We start from the raw sequence: 17861 nt of genomic DNA on the forward strand, positions 1-17861 counted from the left end.
ACATAGGCCTAACCTGCACATAATGAAGGAAGAGGAAGAAGAGTTCTTCGCTCCACATCGCGACATTGCTCTGCTGAGCAGAAGAAATAGTTTGAAGGCTCCGGTGCCCCGAAGGCGCCAGCATCATTGGTGAGCAGGCCTACTCTACCCTCGTATGGACACATGGCATGCAGGCAGATACTGCGTGCAAGCGAGCCTCATCTGATTGGGTCACATTGTAGTCCCGTCTGCCGTAAGATGGCCTCACCAAGATGTAGTGCGCGCGGCCACTACGACGAGTGCGAATTTCACCACAACTTCTACAACCCGCGCGAAGGCTGCGTGCGGTGCAAGGGCGAGGTCAAGCGGGCCGAACAGCAGGAGGGAGCAGCCCAGCGAGAGCTGGCCGAAAGCGAGCGACAGGCCAGGGAGGCGAGCGAGGCAGCAAAAGCGGCGGCGGCGTCAAGCCGAAAGCAGGCGAGCCACGCGGTGCCGACCCAGACTACGAGTACGAGTAGGAGTAGTGGACGAGCAGCAGAGGAAAAGAAAGCCAAGTAGCTTGTCAGGCAGCAAGGTGGTGTTTGCCTTTGCCCAAATGAGCATCACGTGGGCCTTGGCGAACGGGAGGAGCAAGACAGGCCGGCCTGCCATTGCTCCATGCTGCATCCCGTTTCGACAGAGATGGGCCCAGCCGCCTCGGTTGGCGTTTACGAGTACGAACAAAGTCTAGAGATGGCGGTTTGCGGCTTCACAGCCTGACGAACAATGGTGTAATAGGCGTCTGATGTTTCGTTTTGTCTGACTGTTTGTGCAGCTGTTTTTTAAATCATCCGCGAGAGCTCGAATGCACTGAAATTTTCCACCAACACTGTTATGCGTCCCGTGATATCGAAACAGCTCATAGGATGACGATCCCCATTAAAGACGTCGAAGGAGAGCCAATCGGCGACGCAGCCGCAGTGTCCTAGATGCAAAAGCAGGTGACGATTTGTCTTGATCGTGTGTTCTCATTCTGCTGCGTTGCAGCGAGCATGAGCTTCCCCGGCGGAAACCCGCCCCGGCCTTCTTCGCTTGCGGTTGCTAAGATGAGCAACGGCCCAAGGGATCGAGATGCTGAAATTGGCTGACAGACGAAAATGCGGAGAAGCAGCGCTGTGGAGCCGAACGGAGCCCGGGAAGACAACCTTACTGGGCAGGCGCTGACTAAAACCCAATGGCGACCCATTCATTGCAGAGAAAAGTTGGGGGGAGCTAGCCATGTTGCCCCGCCTTGATGGGTCAGGCTGTGCGCTCCAGTGGGCGCAGCTGCTGTAATAAATTGTTTGCCGCCGCGTTCCGGGATTGGCCGAGGCTGTATGTGTGCCCTGTGCCCTTTCTAGATAATATCTTCCACTCGTCCACCAAGAAATCGACTGCCCGGCCGCGGTGACGACACACCCACAGGGCCAACCCGCACCGAGCTCTCTCTCCAGCCGAGCGATACTTTGGTCTGCAGCTTCTGCATTCCCGACGACAAACCACACCTGACCTTCGACACGAAATCCCGACACGAAGAACAGCGACGCGCATCCGAGACAGCGCCTAAGACGCAAAGCGGCGAACCGACGGCCGGCCACATGTCCCCGGTCCACTCCGGTCACACCAGCACGATGCCGTCGCAGCGCCCCTTTTTCCTGTCGGCCTTTTTCGCCGCCTTCCGCCAGCAGCCCAGCTCGTCGCCGCTATCGACCTCCACGGCCGCAGCCCAGCAGGCGAACCGTCACAGCTCCACGGCCACCGGCAGCGCCTCGGTCGATCCGGCATCCGTGTCGTCTGCGGCTGCGGCTGCCGTGGCTGCCTCGCACCGGCTGCACGCGACGCGCTCGCACAGCAGCACCGGCGGCAGTGGTGGCGGCAACGGGAGCAGCTGCAGTGCTGTCAGCAGCGGTGTCGCCAGTGCCAGCGGAGGCATTCCTATCGCGGCCGGTGGAGCACACGCGGCCGGTGGCCAGGCTACGACGTCGAGCACCAGCGGCAGCAATGGCAGCTATGGATACTACGGCAGCGACGAGGCATACTACGGCGTGGCGTCTCCCCATCGCCAGAGTGGACGACGACGCGGCAGCGACAGCAGCAGCGAGGGCTTTCGCGACGTCATGGGCGCCGACAAGTGGTACATTGGCGGCCGGACAGCCGCCGGCGAGGAGCGCTTCTTCAAGCTGGGCGTCGTGCGCCGAGTGCGCAGCGGCGACCGGCTGAGCCTCGACCGGCTGAGCCTATAGCGACGGCACCACTGACTGAACCGACTGACAGATAGATGGGAAGCGAAAGAAAAAAGAAAACGAAACGAAAAAGCAAAAAAAAGCGGGCAACCACCTCAAAAAAAAGAAGACTCATCATGGATCGCGGACTTTCATCATCACGGCGTATCGGGATAGCGACGGAGACACATTGGCGTTTTGGGGGTAGAGAAAGGAGGCAACAAGGCTGGGTGGACCAAGGGGACACATCATTACGGACATGGGTCACCAAACATCTTTCCTTGGCTTTTCTTTTTCTTCTTTTCATGTTCATTATTAGTTTCTTTCATCTTTTTTTGGCCCTGTTCTTGTTCATACCACCAGCGTGGTCAAAAAGGGCCGGCTTCGTGCATCTCGGCATAGAAACCGGTGGACGCGTGGCGACGCATTTTACAGCAATACATAGGAAGGCAGACGTGACCATGAGACCAGACCGATGATAAAACGATCCCTCCATAGAGATACACGAACCAGCCAATGGGGGTTTATAAACACCTGGTCTGACCACCTCCTACCACATGAAGCGCTGCAATCGTCCATGATCGAGTAGGCTGCCATCCTCTGCCCGCCAGACATACGGACGGAACAGGAACATGTACATTGTGGCCACGTTGATGGCCAGGAACCAGAGTGTCTCGAGGGCGAGCCGCCCGTCTACCTTGCGTCCCAGAGAGGCGAGGAAACCGGCTGTCTTGGGCGAGGCTACAATGGGAACAGCCGGAACCAGCAGCCGCCAGAAGACCCACGGCAGGATGAAATACCGCGGCTCGACCAGCGGTGCCGTCACCAGCGATAGAGCTGAAGCCAGGAGCCACAGCAGCGCTGTCGATGTTGCTGGTGGCGTCATTGCTGCACTTGCTGCCGGCTCCTCGTCGAGGAGGCTGACAAATACTGGATGTTGCTCGTCGAGGTCGGTGGCAGAAGTGCTGTCGTCAGCGTCTGCCGTTTCTGCCGCCGCCTTCTTGCTAGCCTGTTGTGCCTTTCGGTCTGCTGCCAGCTTTTGCTTGATCTTTTTTGTTGAACGCGGTGCTGCTTTCTCGTTCCCCTTGTCTTCATCACTGGCCGTCGGCAGAGGAGCCGGCTCAACTGATTGCGGCGCCGGTCTTGAAAACGGTGAGCTGACAGAGCACGCGTTCCCTGATCCACCGAGGCGACCGGACGCACTGCAGCCCCAGAGAACACGCCAGCAGGCCCAGCTAGTCGCTGCATACACGGGCACGAGCGCAAAGCGGAGCCAGCCCGCCCGCCGGATGGTATATCGGAACACGTAGAACATATAGTGGCGATTGTCGGCGAGGGTGAACGGGTGCACGATGGTGTTGTAGCGGACGATGGCGAGCATGGCGACCAGCACGGCCAAGAGGTACGCGGGATAGTAAGCCTTTCGGACAAAGACGACCGACAGCAGACGCATGGCTGGGCTGCCGGTCTGGGTGGCCGAGGCTGCAGCCGCTGCGACGAGACCGTCCCGGCTCTCGTCCTTATCCGTCTGTTGCGTTGTCGCACCAGTGGCGACAGCCCACGCATGATGGGCGTAAGCGACCGCATGGGACACAAAGAGCGGCGCTGAGAAGAAGGCAAATAGCGGCCAGATGTAGAGCAGTTGTGCGAGATGCAGCGTAGCCACGTGGTTGGACTTGTCGCCCAGCACCACGCCTCCGTTCCAGGCGACGAAGCCGGCAAAAAGGCCCAGGACAAGCATCGATGGCCACACGTGCCGCAGTATGCGGAGCGGGTTGCAGAGGACGGCGATGCCGACACTTAGCAGAGTCAGGACCCAGTCTGCTGAGTCAGCAAGAGAGACGGCCAGAAAGGAGAGGAAGAAGACGAAGAAAAAGACGAGGAAAAACCGACCATCAGGCCAGGACTCGCCAATGGGCGGGTCGTGGATGTCGCCGAGGGTATATTGCTGAGCGTAGTGCGAAGCTATGGCTATAGGCGAAGCGAAGACAGCCTCGTCTAGCGGAGGCTGTGGGACCTGGGGTCGGAGCCGCAGGCTCTTGATGGCCTGAACGGCCTCGAGGCCGCCCATGTAGACGACGACCCAGAAGACGTTGGTCTGGCGCATGAGCAGGGTGACGAGGCCGAGCAGGACGGCCAGGAGGCCACTCCAGAGCGGCGGGGAGACGGGCTGGGGGACGGTAGCAAACTGGCGGCGAAACAGGTGGACGCGATAGGCCACGAGCGTGACGAGGGTTGAGTAGACGTCGGTGTAGTAGAGGGCCGAGAAGAAGAAGAGGACGGGAAAGAGGGCGAGGTTGAGGGCGGTGTGGAAGGCGTACAGCGAGAACATGCTGTCGGCGAGCTTGCGCGGTCGATGTGACGACGTGGTGGAAGTGCGGCTGGCTGTCATCACCATCTCGAGCCGCTGCTGCTCCTGGTGCTCTAGCTCGGAGCGACAGGAGCAGGCCGCAATGGCTACGAGCATGATGGCAATGTTGTTGGCGCCGCGGAGGGCCCAGACCGAAGACCCGTCCACGGCCTTCCAAAAGCCCTGGTAGAGCACCGAAAAGAGATAGCTGTTTGCTGTCAGGAGAGGCTGGGAGAGGAGAAAAAGTAAAGGTGCAAGGAGCGAAAGACATACAGTCCAGGAGGCGTGGTGATCTTGTCGTCCCACTCGAGCCACCGGCCGTGGCAGTACTTTTGAGCCTGGGGGATATGAAACACCTCATCCTGCAGAGCCGGGTTGGAATGCTGATTTCAGACAGGACGAACAGGAGCTCTCACCAGGTACGGCTCGGGCACGTAGACCAGCACGCCGCGAAGCCAGGCCTGGGCGGCGATGAAGAGCAGCGAGACGCCCATGACGAAGATGACCGGCCGCCATGGTCGCTGGCGGGGCGATGGAGCTCCAGGAGCGGTCTCTGTGGTGGATGCACCGCCGACCTTGTCGGCCACGAGCTTGCCGCGTCTCTGCCGAAAGGTCACGCCCAGGACCCAGGCCTGCCAGGAGATCCAGGGCACGACGAAGATGGACGAGGCCAGGAACGGCTTCAGCCGGGCGTCTTCGACGGCACGGCCGCCATTACCGGTGCTCATCGTTCATGTAGGAGGCGGAGACGTGTGTTTGTGCAAGTTGCGCGCAGAACTGTGGTTGCGAGACGGAGCTTTCTCTTGTTCGAAATGCTAACGCCTGCCACGTGTTTTCTACAGGGGCCTCTAGGCACGCACGGGCCCCATTTAGCGGTCCTGGCACACACATCGACGCCGCGACCGCGCTACACTCGTATAAACGGCAAGACCGAATAGTTCAATATTTGCAGCTTTGTCTATTCTTGAATTTACGGCTTTATACACAGAGGCGCACATGCACGCCCGTTTCGTCCGACAGAACAGCTGCCACAGGCTGCTAGTTCTCGCCTCCAAAGAAATGAAAACAGGCTCTCCTCGCAGTCCATGCGTACCTTAAAAGGGCTGTTGGATGAAAGTTAGGTCGTCGTTAGAGGAAAGAGCGCAGCTGGAGAGGCTCTACTTACAGAGTCGGCCGGGTTGACTTCCTTGGTGAAGTAGCTGCCCACCACAGGGATCTTCTATTCGGCTGTTAGCATCCCATTGCTTGTCTGTCTCATTCTCGGCCATGTGTCCTTACCTGGAGGATGTCGGTCTGTATCCGCGGGATGCCGGAGGTGTAGAAGAGGGCAGCGACGGCGGCGGCAACGGCAAAGGGGCCGGTCTGGATGCCACTGTCATGCGTGTCAGGAGGAAGCTGGCAATGGCGTGCGCTTCGTAGAGAAAACTCACAAACGGACGACCTGCTTCGAGGTGATGCCCTTGTAGTTCGGCTGGCTGTGGTACCTGGAGAGGAGAGTCGCAAGTCAGTCGACGTCCAGAGGGGAACAAACGGCTGCCCCGATGCGTCCAATCGCGAATCGGCTGTTTGTCCAGCTCGGGGTGGGGCAGCGGATGAGTTGGTCAACGGGGACGTAGGGAATTCGCTTACTTCGGGCCGTAAAGGCTCTTGTACGAAGAGGACCGCATGATGGGAGTCTAGCAGTGACAGTGTCAGCAAGCTGGGCGCAATCCACATTCGGCAGCGCAGGGCTTGCAGGGTCGGGCTCAGGCCCGGATGAGGATACATACGGCGAACGGCATTGTGTCGGAGAAGCGTGTAGATCCGTGACGAAAGTCAATTGAGCAGGATGGGGTCAGACGGTCGAGTTTGCGGTCGTGGGATATGGTGTTTTTTTCAGTCTTGCGAGATTTTGTGCTGCTCGGCGGACAAAGCCGGGGAAGAGGAGATGTGGCGGCCTGAGGCATAAGGCAGCTGTGCACCAATCACCAAGCTCGCTTTCCAAAGCTGTGTGGGCCGCAGAGGTACGAAGCGAGTGTATCATTTTCCAGCAATTGTGGGGCAACGAATAACGAGGCTGGCCAGAATTCCTGAGCTTCTCTTTCTGATAGTCGTAGTTGCGAAACCGGATCTCGCCAGAGCAGTTTCCGGCCCCCCCGAGAACGACGAGGCGTTTGGCGTAGGGAAGACATGGACCGATTCATCGATGCGCGGTTGGACCGCGTGGAAAAGGCGCTGGCCACGGTGATCGACTCGATCTCCAAGTACAACCCGTCGCCAGCGCTGGCGGAGGACCTGCTGGCAGCCGACCGGGAGCTGAGCGGCGGGCTAGAAGAGTGTGAGCGGAGCGGGGAAATGGAAGCCAGAGCGAGAAACGACGGGCTGACGCGCGGGTGCGGAGAACAGTGCAGAGACACCAGCAGAACCACGCGCGGATCCTGGGCCTGCGCGCCGACGTGGCGGCACTGGATGCGCAGATCAAGTCGACACTGCTGACACTAGCGGCCAGCCGACGGGACATGCTGGCGACGCCGGCGACGGTGTTTCCGGGCGATGACCCGACGACGAGCCGCGGCAAGAAGACGCGCACGTACGACTTTACGTACGACCAGCTGATGTCGTATGCGCGCCGCATCAGCCGCAACACGGCGCCAGCGCCAGGTCAGACGGACGGGACCGAGTTCTTTAGCACCTTTGGCGGCTTTGGCGTGGGTGCCGGCGGTGGCGGCGGCGCGGCCACGAATGCAGACACCACCGGAGCGACGACGGCCGCGAACACGCCCGCGACAACGACACCGGGGCTCTTCAACGGTGTTGGGACAGAGGCTGCGGACACGCCGGGTGGAGCGGCCGGGCTGGGCGAAACCGCAACAACAAAGGTAGCCGGGACGCCGGCCGGCATCACAGCGGCCACAGCCACGACAGCAGCTGCGACACCGGTGCCGTTTACGAGCATCGTGCCGCCCACCAACGTGCCTGATGTGCTGCCGGCCGACTTCCAGCAGTACGTGGCGCCGGCAGCCGGCACCATCTTCTTTCCGTGGCCCATGCCTGAGCTGATGATGCACGGCGGCCTGCGCACGCTGCAGTCGCTGACGGACCAGATCAGCAAGGCCGGCGAACCACAGCCCCGGATCCGGTTCGTCAGCCTGCAGGAGCAGGAGGAACAGGAGCGGCAGCAGGCGTCATGGGAGGCCGAGGAGCGCGAGGCCCGCGAACAGCGCGAGGCCCGCGAAGAAGAGCAGCGGCGCATGGCCCACGAGGCGGCCGTGGCTGCAGCAGCCGGCAGCAGTCGTGGTGGCGGTGGCGACGGCAGCGACGGCGGTGCAGCTGGCCAGCCGAGACGTCCGGCACCGGCGGCAGCACCGGCTCAGTTTGCGTCGACGTTGGACATGGAGGATGACGACTGAGCGGACAGCTACGCTGTACGTGCTTGATATGTACGGGTGCTCTATATTTATGATACCAGCTCTGGACGAATCCCAATCTAAGAGGAACGACGTGAAAAAAAAAGGTAAAGGCTCTGATCAAGACTGCAAGAATGTGACGAAAGCGCGGGCGATGAGCTCGCCGTCGTGCTTGTTGTCGACACGAGCGATGCCGGAGCTGTAGAGGTCGTCGGGAAGGATACCGATCTGGTGGCGCTTGTCGAGGATCTCGCGAACGATGGTGGCCGAGAACTCGGGGTGGCCCTGAACGGTGACGGCGCGGCCGGGCAGCAAGAAGCCCTGGACGGGACAGGAGTCGGTAGCGCCGAGGGCGATGGTGCCAGAGGGGTTGGCGAGCACGGCATCGCGGTGCATCTGGAAGATGTTCTGTGGTTTGTGAGTTTGTGTCGTGTCTGTTGCTGTGTCTGTCTTGGGTCTGTTTTTGGGTCTGCTCTGGGTGTCTCTGTTCTGTCTACTCTACTCACCAACGTATCCTTGCCAAAGAATGCGCGTCCCTCGGACGTCAGCGGTACGTCCGTCACACTGACCTCCCAACCGGCCGGACTGACATCGACAGGAGCGTCGAGGGCACGGCCGCAGATCTGGTGACCGAAGCATATGCCGAGCAGGCGAACGGGATGGGCAGCCGTGGATCCCGGGGCGGTGGTGGCGAGAACGCGGCGCACGAAGGCGACGAGCGCATTGATCCAGGGCGTGTGGTCGTAGGCATTATGCTTGGACCCGGTGATCAGGATGGCGTCAATCTGGTTGAGGTCGGGATAGGCGGCTGCAAAGTCGCCGTTGACGATGTCGTGCTTGGAGATGGTTAGGACGGAGTCGAGCGAGGCGGGAGCGAGGGCACGGCGGAAGAGGTCGGTGAAGACGCCACCGTAGTCCTCAAAGGCGGCCTGGGTTTGTGGCATGGGGGTATCGGCCATGAGGATGGCAAGCCGGAGAGGCTTTTCTGGATGGGAGCCCATGGTGAGGGGGGGAGGAGTGGATAAGAGGAGATGAAGAGAAGGAGAAGAGGGGGGAGACGAGAAAAGAAGAGCAGAAGAGCAGAAGAGGAGGAGAGGAGGAGGAAAAGAAAAGGAGGGAAAGAAGAACAGAAGAGAAGAGCAGAAGAGCAATGCGCAATCCAGATGAGGCTATCGAGACCGATATGGAGGAATTGCGATAGCCATTTTGGGGTTGCGGGGCTGTCGCCGCAAATCGGCGCTAGATCGCGCTTGCCATTTTGGCCAGGTCCAAGCGAGACTGACGTCGGCTTAGAAGCCTTAGAAGCCTAGAGTACGCATCGCCAGAGAGCGAGAGCTGCTTCAGACGACACTGACGCGATGTCTCCTCCACGGTCGCTGCAGGCCTTTCTAGCGGCTGCCCGTTCTGCGCTGGTGGCGCCGGCGGGGCGGCGTGCGAGCCCGCTGACCATTGTCGTGGGCAACGAGAGCGCGGGTGCGTGGTCTTTTTTTTCTTTGTTTTCTTTTGTCGTTGCTGGGTGTGATCCCTTGCTGATGTGCCAGACCTCGACTCGCTGTGCTCGGCCGTGCTGCTGGCGTATCTGCGGTCACACGTGCCACCGCACACGCTGCACGTGCCGCTGTCGAACCTAGAGCGGGCCGATCTGCGTCTGCGTCCGGAGCTGTCGGCGGCGATGGACGGCGCCGTCTCGGCGGACGACCTGATCACGCTATCGGAGCTGCCGACCGACCTGAGCCCGGCCGAGACGCGCTGGCTGCTGGTGGACCACAACGCGCTCACGGGCGTGCTGGCCGGCCGGTTTGCCGCCCGCGTCGTCGGCTGCATCGACCACCACGCCGACGAGGGCGTCGTCCCGGATGTGCGGGCAGATGACCTTGCACGCATCATCGAGCCGTGCGGCAGCTGTGTGAGCCTCGTGCTGCGAGCCCATGCTGCTAGCTGGCGCGCCCTCGCGACCCGCCAGCCCGACCCGCCAGCCGACCGGCAGCTCGCCCGGCTGGCCCTGGCCCCCCTGCTCGTCGACACGACCGGTCTGCGCGACGGCAGCAAGACGACCGAGACAGACCGGCAGGCCGTCGCGGTGGCCGAGTCGTTCTTGGCTGCACACGACCTGCAATACGACCGGTCCGCCTACTTGGACCAGCTTGCCCAGCTCAAGGACAACCTCGCCGGGCTCAGCTATCGCGACGTCCTCCGCAAGGACTACAAGCAGTGGCGCGAGGGCGTCTTGACACTCGGCATGGCCACGGCCGTCCAGGGCTTCGAGTATCTGCTGACCTACGTCGGCCCACGTGACGCCCTGCTGGCCGCCATGCCCGCCTTTGCTGCCGAGCGCGGCCTCGACATCCTGGCCGTCATGGCCATCCGCCACGACAACGCTGACGAGCCGATGGCCCGCCAGCTGCTGCTGTGGGCTGCCAACGACACCGCGGCCGCTGTGCTACGAGCCTTTGTGCGCGACAACGCACAACAGCTCGGCCTGGAGCCGTGGGACGGCGGTTCGCTCGACAACACGGGCTCGTCCGGCGAGTGGCGCACGTGCTGGTGGCAGCGCCAGACTCGGTTTAGCCGCAAGCAGGTGGCACCTCTACTGCGGGAAGCGATGCGGATAAGTGGTTGACAATGGATACGTGCATAATCCAATGCTTCACTCTCACTTGCATATACACCATACCTGCATACTTGCCAATCATACACGGTTTCATGCATCATCTACCATACATTATGTAAAACGCCATGCACCTCTATATCCAATGCAACGCCCCAACGCCGTCGTGTTGTACATGCAGGTTCCCGTCCTCACGAGAAGAAGTAGTCGCTGTCGCGCAGCCGCCGCACGTCGAAGTCGCCCTTGGCTGGGATCGGCGGAAAGGTGAGCGGCATCCAGATCTGTACCGGTGCCTTTTTCGGTGCTGCCGTCTTCTTGGCCTTTTTCGGCGCCAGGTTCTTGAGCTGAGTCTCAAACAGGCCGGCACTCTCGCGTGTTGCCGTCTCGGCCTCGGTTTCGGCTTCAGCCTCGTCTTCTTCGTCTGCGTCAAGGTGCGATTCCACATTGTGTGTTTCCGAGTCTGCTTCGACCTCTCCTTCGATTTCCATCTCTCCTTCTTCCTCCACCACCCCGTTCGTCCCCTTTTCCCGCGGCACCGGAATGCTGCCCAGATTGAACTCGGTCACGTCCTCGGCCTCGATCGCCGCCTCGGCACCGACCTCGCCAGCCTCGGCCTCGTAGGCCGCGTAGATGCTCGCCGGCGTCACCATGGCACGACCACGCGCCACAGCCGCCTCGTCGGCCGACTGCAGCAGGTCCAGCCGGCGCTTCTCCAGCACAAGCTCGTCGCGGAGCGTCAGACGGCCCTGGGCCTTGCGCCACGCCACCACGCGGCCGGCTGCGGCGCTCGCACGGCTCAGCTGCGCCAGATACATGCAGCCACGATAGCGGGCGGCCATCTCGGCAGCCAGTCGGCCGACCACATCTTCGCCGTGGATGCGCACAAAGGCATCACGCAGCACCCGGTTCATCGTGTCGACGTCGGCCGCGTGCGTCCAGAACGAGTCGTGCACGGCCGCAAAGTCCAGTCCGCGCTCGTCACACTCCAGCGCCGACAGCAGCATGTGGCTCGCGTCCAGCGAGTGGATAAAGTTGGGCGGAAACGCCTGCAGCTGCTTGCGCTTGTGCACCGGATCTGCCCGCGACGGCACCGACAGGATCAGGTCCTGCAGACACGTCTCGATCGTCCGGCTCGCCGCCTTGCGGTACGGCTGCACCACCGGCATCCGAAGTGGTGTCGTCCACACCAGCGTCGATCGGAACTGGCCCATGATCTCGTCGTTGGCCTGCTTCGTCGACGTCTTGCTGCTGGCTGTCCGCGCTGCTTTGGCTGCCTTGGCTGCTGCCTTGACCTCCTTGGCTTCCTTGGCCGCCTGGGCCTTTTGGGCTTTCAGCGTCTTCCGCACCTCTTCCGCTTCTTTGCTCGCCTTTGTCGGTCGTCCTCTCTTCTTGGGCACTGTCGCTGTCTCCGTGTCCGCTTCGGACCCGACTTCTGCCCCCTTCACCTCCACCTCTTCTTCCACCTCTGGCTCGCCACTCACAATCGTCTCGATCTGCTCGGGCGTCAGTGCTCGACAGACTCGCCCGCCCACCTCGCCCAGCCAGCTCTGGATGTCGTGTGCGCCGCCAAACATGGTCGACAGCGCCTTGAAGATCTTGGTCGCAATGTACGACGCCAGCAACATCGTCGGGATCCCGCTGTCGGCCTGCAGTGTCGGGTACAACGCGTCCAGCTGCTTGAGCACCTGCTTGCGCGCGCCCGCAAATGTCACGCCGTAGACGTTTGTCATCACCGTCTGCTTGACCACCTTGCGCTTGATCAGCCCGGTGAGCGCCTTGGCGTTCGCGTCGCCACGCGCCAGGTCCTCCGCGATGCTCTCCTTCACAATGTCCGCCACGGCCGAATACACGTCTGCCGGCCGGTCGCTCGGCTCCAGATTCACCTGGCGCGCGCCCCACGAGTCGCCGCCCAGAGCTGCGTAGTGCTGCAGTCCGTTGCACGTGCCATCTTGGTGCACAGGCAGATGCGACTCGTATGTCGTCGGGTCCTCCAGGTCCAGCGCCGCCTTGAGCTCAAAGCATGCCGCCAGGCACTGCCATGGGTCCTCGGCCTCCAGCCACCACCGCTGTCCTGTTAGCGGCGCCGTCGCCGAGTCCCGAATCTTGTCTAGGTTCTCCATCGCAAACGCTGCCCGGTCCGACAGGCTCGCTTTGTCGTAGCCGAACACGTTGGCCAGGTGCACCTGGAGCCACCGCAGCCCGCTCTCGCCCAGCTGCTTGCCCTTGGCAAACGTCAGCAGCCCTCGCACGTTGTCGGCTCCCATGTGGTTGAAGTAGGGCGGAATCGGGTATGCCCGCCCCCGGAAGTCCACGTTGTGCGGGAAGTAAAAGGTCTGGTCGCGGAACGCCCGCGCGATCTCCATCTGGAAGTTGGTGAAGCACCGCACCGAGTGCAGTCCTGATCGCTGGTTCTCGGCCGCCTTGACTGCCTTGAGCCACTGCCGCCGCTTCATCGGGTCCTCGGACGAGTCTGGCTCGGCCGGCACCGAAATGTCCGGCGTCAGCGGTGGGATCTCTGCAATCTCCTCGCCCGTATTCCATGCCTCTAGCATCACAGCAAACACCGGCCGATTCACCTTCCAGGCCGTGCGGCCCAGCACGTCCAGCCCACGCAACACCTGGTCCATGTCGCCGCGCTGGATCGCCGCCTCTGCATACATCTTCTGGTCTTTGCGGCTGTCTTTCACCCGCACCAGCGGCGCCGGTGACTCGAGGAAGCCGCCTTTGTAGAATCGCGTCCACGGTGCCGGCTCCACCACCATTGGCAGGTGTCGTGCCAGAAAGTCGGCCCGCGGCTCCCGCTTCATCAGCTCCACCAGCGTCGGGTTCGCGATCAGCATCCCGACCTTCTTGCCGCGCTTCAGCTGGTTGAGTCGGCTGAAAGCCGGCTGCTGTTGCGAGATCAGCGTCTTCGTCTCCGGGTGTTCCTTCACCGCCGTCACCTTGGCCGTCTCCAGCAGCATCGACAGCAGGGCTGCGCCCACCTTGGCCTTGATCGTGATCGGCCATGTCATCTCTTTGCCTGCGGCTGGCTCGCGGTCCGCCACCAGCGTCGGGACCGGTTCATCTTCCTTCGCTTCGGCTGCCGTCGCCAACTTCGTCCCCCGGAGCAGCACCGACGACTTGCGCAGCGCCTGCTTGGCTGCCTGCTTGGCTGCCAAGCGGGCCGACATCTTGCGGCCGTGCGACGCCTGTTGTTTGGCCTCGGCCTGCAGCTTGATGTCCTCCTCGGCCACCTTGGCGATCTGCGTGATCACGTTGCCGATGGAGACGCCCTTGTCGACGCCCTGCATGGCTAGGCTGCTGAGCGTGCTGACAATGGTCACGGCTGCCAACCGGCTCGTGGCTGACTGCTGAAGAAATGGCCCGTACAGACAGCGGTCCAGGTCCTCCTTGTTCTTGTTCTTGGTCGCCTCCGACAGATCGACCTTTTTCAATTCCTGTGCCAGTCGCAGCTCCAGGTCCTTGTGCCACTCGTATAGCCGCGAGTTGAGCGAGGCCGTCGTCAGAGACGTGTTCATGCCGATCTTGAGCAGCTCCTCGTTCTCGTCGCGCCACCGCTCCACCGCCGCCGTCACACAGTCCCGCTCCAGCCGTGACTGGATCTCGCGCCGCTCTGCCAGCCCGAGACCGGCAATGTCGCGGCCCTGCGGGATCTCGGAAAAGAGGCTGAGCGTCTGCTTCAGCGTCCGTAGGCCCATGCCCTTTTGCGGCGTGCCCAGCACCTCGGGCGCGTCCGACAGCAAGGCGTCCTCGGCCGTAGTCGTGTCCGTGGCCGCATTTGGTTCGACGTCGCTGAAGGACCGTAGGGCGTCTTCAAAGAGCGTAGAGTCAGTCATCTCCTGCGGCTCCTCCAGGTTGTACGTAGTGCAGATGTCCGTGATGGCAGCACGGTCCTGGTCGTTGAGGATGTCGGTCATGTACAGCACCTCGAGTCCGGCGTCACCGGGCGCCATGCTCATGTAACGGTCGATCAGGCGGTCCCGTCGGGCGCCGTGTGCCGTCAGCAGCGATGCCTTGAGCATGTAGGCAATGGTCTCGGGCGTCTGCTGGGCCTGCTTGCCGCGAATCTCGATCTCGTACCACTTGTGCAGCTCCTCGGCCGCGGCTGTGTCGGGGCTGGCCGTCAGCCGGTCTAGCAAGGCACGCAGGTAGCGGTTGTGCAGGTCGACAATGTCGACGACAGCGGCAAACTCGGGGCGGCTGAGCCGCTTGAGCACGAGGGCCGCCCGCTCCAACTTACCAACCTGCAGACAGGCATCGACCACGGAAAGCATCTCGTCGACATCGCCGGGAATTCCACGGGCGTTGATCTTCTGCCGCACTGCCGTCGGTCCGTCGTCTTCGGACACGACGAGCGGCGAGGACTCGTTGTGCGGCCGGATTTCCCACAGCGGCCGTGGCTGGGGGCCCGCGAGGGGTAAGGGGTAGAGAGAGGGGTATCGAGCATTCGGCAGGCCATCGAGGGCGTCACGGGCACCTTCGTCGTCTGGGCCGTAGCCAAAGGCCGTGGCCAGGCTGCGTTCTCTGGGCAGGAAGCCGAGGCCACTGCGGAAAACTTTCCGTTTCCATGGCCGCGGCTCCGGCAGCGTGGTCAGCAGTCGGCGCCTGCTGCCGCAGCCGGCTAGCCGGAGCGTCGATGCAGACGAGGCGGCGGCGGACTGCAGGTGCCGCAATGCCATGTTGTGCGGGCAGCTTCGTGGTCGTATGAGCATCGTGAAGAATCCTCACGCGATACAGGCAAAGACGGAGAGAGCACGAAAACAAAAGAGCCGGTCTATGCCCCCATTGGTGTTAAGGAATGCAAATCTAATGGCCCAGGAAGCACAGCAGACACAGAAACAAAAAGAGGGGGCGAGGTGCAAAGTATGCCGACTGGGATGATTGAGACGAAGAGGCATGTAAAAAACGAGAATCGAGGTCTTGAAAATTTGTGTTAGCAAGAGGCATTGATTGGACGTGGGGCAGCGTGTGGGTCAACAATGCTGTATGTAGTAAAGCGGTGCTTGGCTTTTGAATGCATGTAGGCCGTACTCCAAAGGCGGTAACCGATCGACGCCCCGCTTTGAGATTTCACGGTGGGTCTGGGGATGGTAGAAAATGAAGGTGCAGATAACTCGGAGCGAAGCAGCAAGATACAAGACGTCTCGATACACGGCCATGCTGCAACCGACAGCGAGAAGTGCCAGTCGACTGATGGCGAGGGTTCCGGCGCAGCGACTTGTGCGCTGTGCGGGCGAGTATGTTGGGGGTCTTCCGCTGCACGCCAGAAGATTCTGGGCAACATCACGACGAGAGGGTGCAATGGGAGGATCTGGAATGGGAAACCGCATGCCTGCCACGTCCTCTTCTGTGGTGTCTCCGTCTGACTCGGCGCCTTTGCCTGCAACATCCTCAGACGACCTTCCGTGGTATCTCAAGGTCGACGTGCCCCGACACGCGGCGCTGGCAGCAGCGGAGGAGGTGGTGCTGCCGGCGATCCCGACAGGCGCACCAGCAATGATGGAGCCTCTGCTGACGTTTGCGGCGCACGATCTCGGGCTGGACGGGCTGCAGCTGCTGGACCTGCGGCAGCTCGAGCCGGCAGCAGCACTGGGCCCCGATCTGCTGATGGTATTTGGCACGGCGCGCAGCGAGCGCCACCTTCACGTGTCAGCAGATCGTCTGGTGCGCTGGCTACGGCGGTACGGCATCCACGCGACCGCCGACGGGCTGCTGGGCCGCAACGAGCTCAAGATCAAGCTGCGCCGCAAAGCCCGCCGCGCGAAGCTGCTGGGCAACAACACGTTTGCGGCACAGCTGGGCGGCGGTGGCGAGCCGGCCGTGGACGACGGCATCAGCACGCAGTGGGTCTGTCTGAATGCCGGCACGATCGGCCGCGCGGGCGAGGAGGGCGGTGTGGTCGATGCCGCCGGCCGCACGACCGGCTTCGGGTCCGTCCTCCGTTCTGGCACCACCGTGGTCGTCCAGATGTTCACCGAGGCTAAGCGGCGTCAGCTCGACCTCGAGACGCTCTGGACCCGGACGCTGAGCCGGAGCCTGCGGCGGAAGGAGGAGGAGGAGGGAGGGAGCCTGGGGGGGGAAGCGGCTGGAAAGCGACAGGATCACAAGACACATGCCGTCTTTGAGCAGCACTTTCAGCAGCGACGGTTCTTTGCCACGTCGGCTCGCAGACCAGCTGTCAGCAGCGAGCACGACGTGCTGATGCTGATGAGACAGCCCTCGCTGCAGCCGGCCGATCTGGACAGCATAGCGCGGCAGCTAAACAACGACCACGGAAGCAGCAGCAGCGCAAACCGAACGCGGCTGCTGCATGAGCTGGCGCAGCACCTGCAGCGGCTGCCGCGGGCCGAGGTAGCCGAGATGCTGGGCCTACAGTCAGGTGCTGGGCTGCCGACGCAGTTTGCGCGCACGGCGACGTTTTGCATGCGCGGCATGACGGCAGCCGAGACCTGGCCGTTCCGATCGGCGGTGCACGCGACGGCGCTGCGGGCTGGCCACGCGGACTACAGTCTGGACGGCCTGGCCGCGCTGGTTGACGAGATGCAGCGGTCGGGCGTCGCCCTGCCACGGGAGCAGGCGCTGCACCTGGTGCGGGCAGTCCTGTCGGTGTGGCGGGGATCGTCAGTGAAAGGGGAAGCCGAGACGACAGCACGGCAGCAGACCGACGTGGTCATGGCTGTGGTCGACACGCTACACGAGCGCGGTGAGGCCGTGCTGGCGAACGACGTGCTTGTCACGGCCATCGGGGCACTGACAGAGGGAGGAGGCAGACTTGAGATGAGGGACCACGACACGAGAGATCAGGGCTCCCTTCAACACCGCCTCGAACAGCTCCTCCGCGACCTCACCCGCACTGGCCGGCTTCCCTGCCCTGACGAGGCTCAGACGGCCGCACTGCTGAGCAGCTATGCCGCCCAGGACGACTGGCCGCGCTTCTGGACCGCCTGGCGGCTGCGACCGCAACACGGACTCGCGCGCTCGGCCCAGCTGTACGCGCATGCGCTCGGCCGCGTTGCTCGGTCGCAGCAGCGCGCCCGCTGCGAACAGGCCCTGCGCTGGTGCTTCCACGAGATGGCCCACGAACATCCGCCGGTGCAGCCGGCCGGCGCCGTGCTGGCAGCCCTGCGGGCATGCGTGCGCGTGGCCGATCCGCAGGCTGAGGCGCTGGTGCGGAACAGAAATAGCGGCGACTACAACAAGAAGGAGGACCCGCGGTTGCGCCGGCTGGCAAGCCGGGACTTTGTCCGGATGCTCCAGATGGCCGAGGCGATGTAGGGAAGAGAAGGTGTCGGGAG

General features: G+C 62.4%; 8 protein-coding genes across 8 annotated transcripts; 4 read left to right on the forward strand and 4 right to left on the reverse strand.

Annotated features, from left to right (window-relative positions):
- Nucleotides 1-237: 237 nt before the first annotated feature.
- CMQ_3806 (uncharacterized protein) lies at nt 238-2240 on the forward strand (the record flags this gene model as incomplete). Its single annotated transcript, XM_014319744.1, has 2 exons — nt 238-487; nt 1423-2240. 2 exons carry the CDS (start codon nt 238-240, stop codon nt 2238-2240), a joined length of 1068 nt encoding a protein of 355 aa, XP_014175219.1.
- A 529-nt stretch (nt 2241-2769) lies between these two features.
- CMQ_3340 (glucosyltransferase) lies at nt 2770-5297 on the reverse strand (the record flags this gene model as incomplete). The annotated part of the gene is made up of 3 exons (XM_014319278.1): nt 2770-4777; nt 4843-4931; nt 4986-5297. The coding sequence occupies 3 exons, from the start codon at nt 5295-5297 to the stop codon at nt 2770-2772; spliced, it is 2409 nt and encodes an 802-aa protein (XP_014174753.1).
- A 366-nt stretch (nt 5298-5663) lies between these two features.
- Nucleotides 5664-6350, reverse strand: CMQ_4217 (uncharacterized protein; the record flags this gene model as incomplete). The annotated part of the gene is made up of 6 exons (XM_014320155.1): nt 5664-5672; nt 5735-5788; nt 5848-5941; nt 6000-6053; nt 6199-6245; nt 6339-6350. The coding sequence occupies 6 exons, from the start codon at nt 6348-6350 to the stop codon at nt 5664-5666; spliced, it is 270 nt and encodes an 89-aa protein (XP_014175630.1).
- A 388-nt stretch (nt 6351-6738) lies between these two features.
- CMQ_4142 (mediator of RNA polymerase 2 transcription subunit 4) lies at nt 6739-7958 on the forward strand (the record flags this gene model as incomplete). The annotated part of the gene is made up of 2 exons (XM_014320080.1): nt 6739-6886; nt 6955-7958. 2 exons carry the CDS (start codon nt 6739-6741, stop codon nt 7956-7958), a joined length of 1152 nt encoding a protein of 383 aa, XP_014175555.1.
- Nucleotides 7959-8075: 117 nt separating this feature from the next.
- CMQ_4092 (glutamine amidotransferase class 1) lies at nt 8076-8956 on the reverse strand (the record flags this gene model as incomplete). Its single annotated transcript, XM_014320030.1, has 2 exons — nt 8076-8363; nt 8462-8956. 2 exons carry the CDS (start codon nt 8954-8956, stop codon nt 8076-8078), a joined length of 783 nt encoding a protein of 260 aa, XP_014175505.1.
- Nucleotides 8957-9313: 357 nt separating this feature from the next.
- CMQ_4026 (exopolyphosphatase) lies at nt 9314-10575 on the forward strand (the record flags this gene model as incomplete). Its single annotated transcript, XM_014319964.1, has 2 exons — nt 9314-9428; nt 9497-10575. 2 exons carry the CDS (start codon nt 9314-9316, stop codon nt 10573-10575), a joined length of 1194 nt encoding a protein of 397 aa, XP_014175439.1.
- Nucleotides 10576-10754: 179 nt separating this feature from the next.
- On the reverse strand, nt 10755-15245 carry CMQ_3873 (mitochondrial DNA-directed RNA polymerase; the record flags this gene model as incomplete). The annotated part of the gene is made up of 1 exon (XM_014319811.1): nt 10755-15245. One exon carries the CDS (start codon nt 15243-15245, stop codon nt 10755-10757), a length of 4491 nt encoding a protein of 1496 aa, XP_014175286.1.
- Nucleotides 15246-15723: 478 nt separating this feature from the next.
- CMQ_3567 (uncharacterized protein) lies at nt 15724-17841 on the forward strand (the record flags this gene model as incomplete). The annotated part of the gene is made up of 1 exon (XM_014319505.1): nt 15724-17841. One exon carries the CDS (start codon nt 15724-15726, stop codon nt 17839-17841), a length of 2118 nt encoding a protein of 705 aa, XP_014174980.1.
- Nucleotides 17842-17861: the final 20 nt, after the last annotated feature.

Source organism: Grosmannia clavigera (genome assembly GCF_000143105.1).
Source record: "Grosmannia clavigera kw1407 unplaced genomic scaffold GCSC_113, whole genome shotgun sequence".
Lineage (NCBI taxonomy): Eukaryota > Fungi > Ascomycota > Sordariomycetes > Ophiostomatales > Ophiostomataceae > Leptographium > Leptographium clavigerum.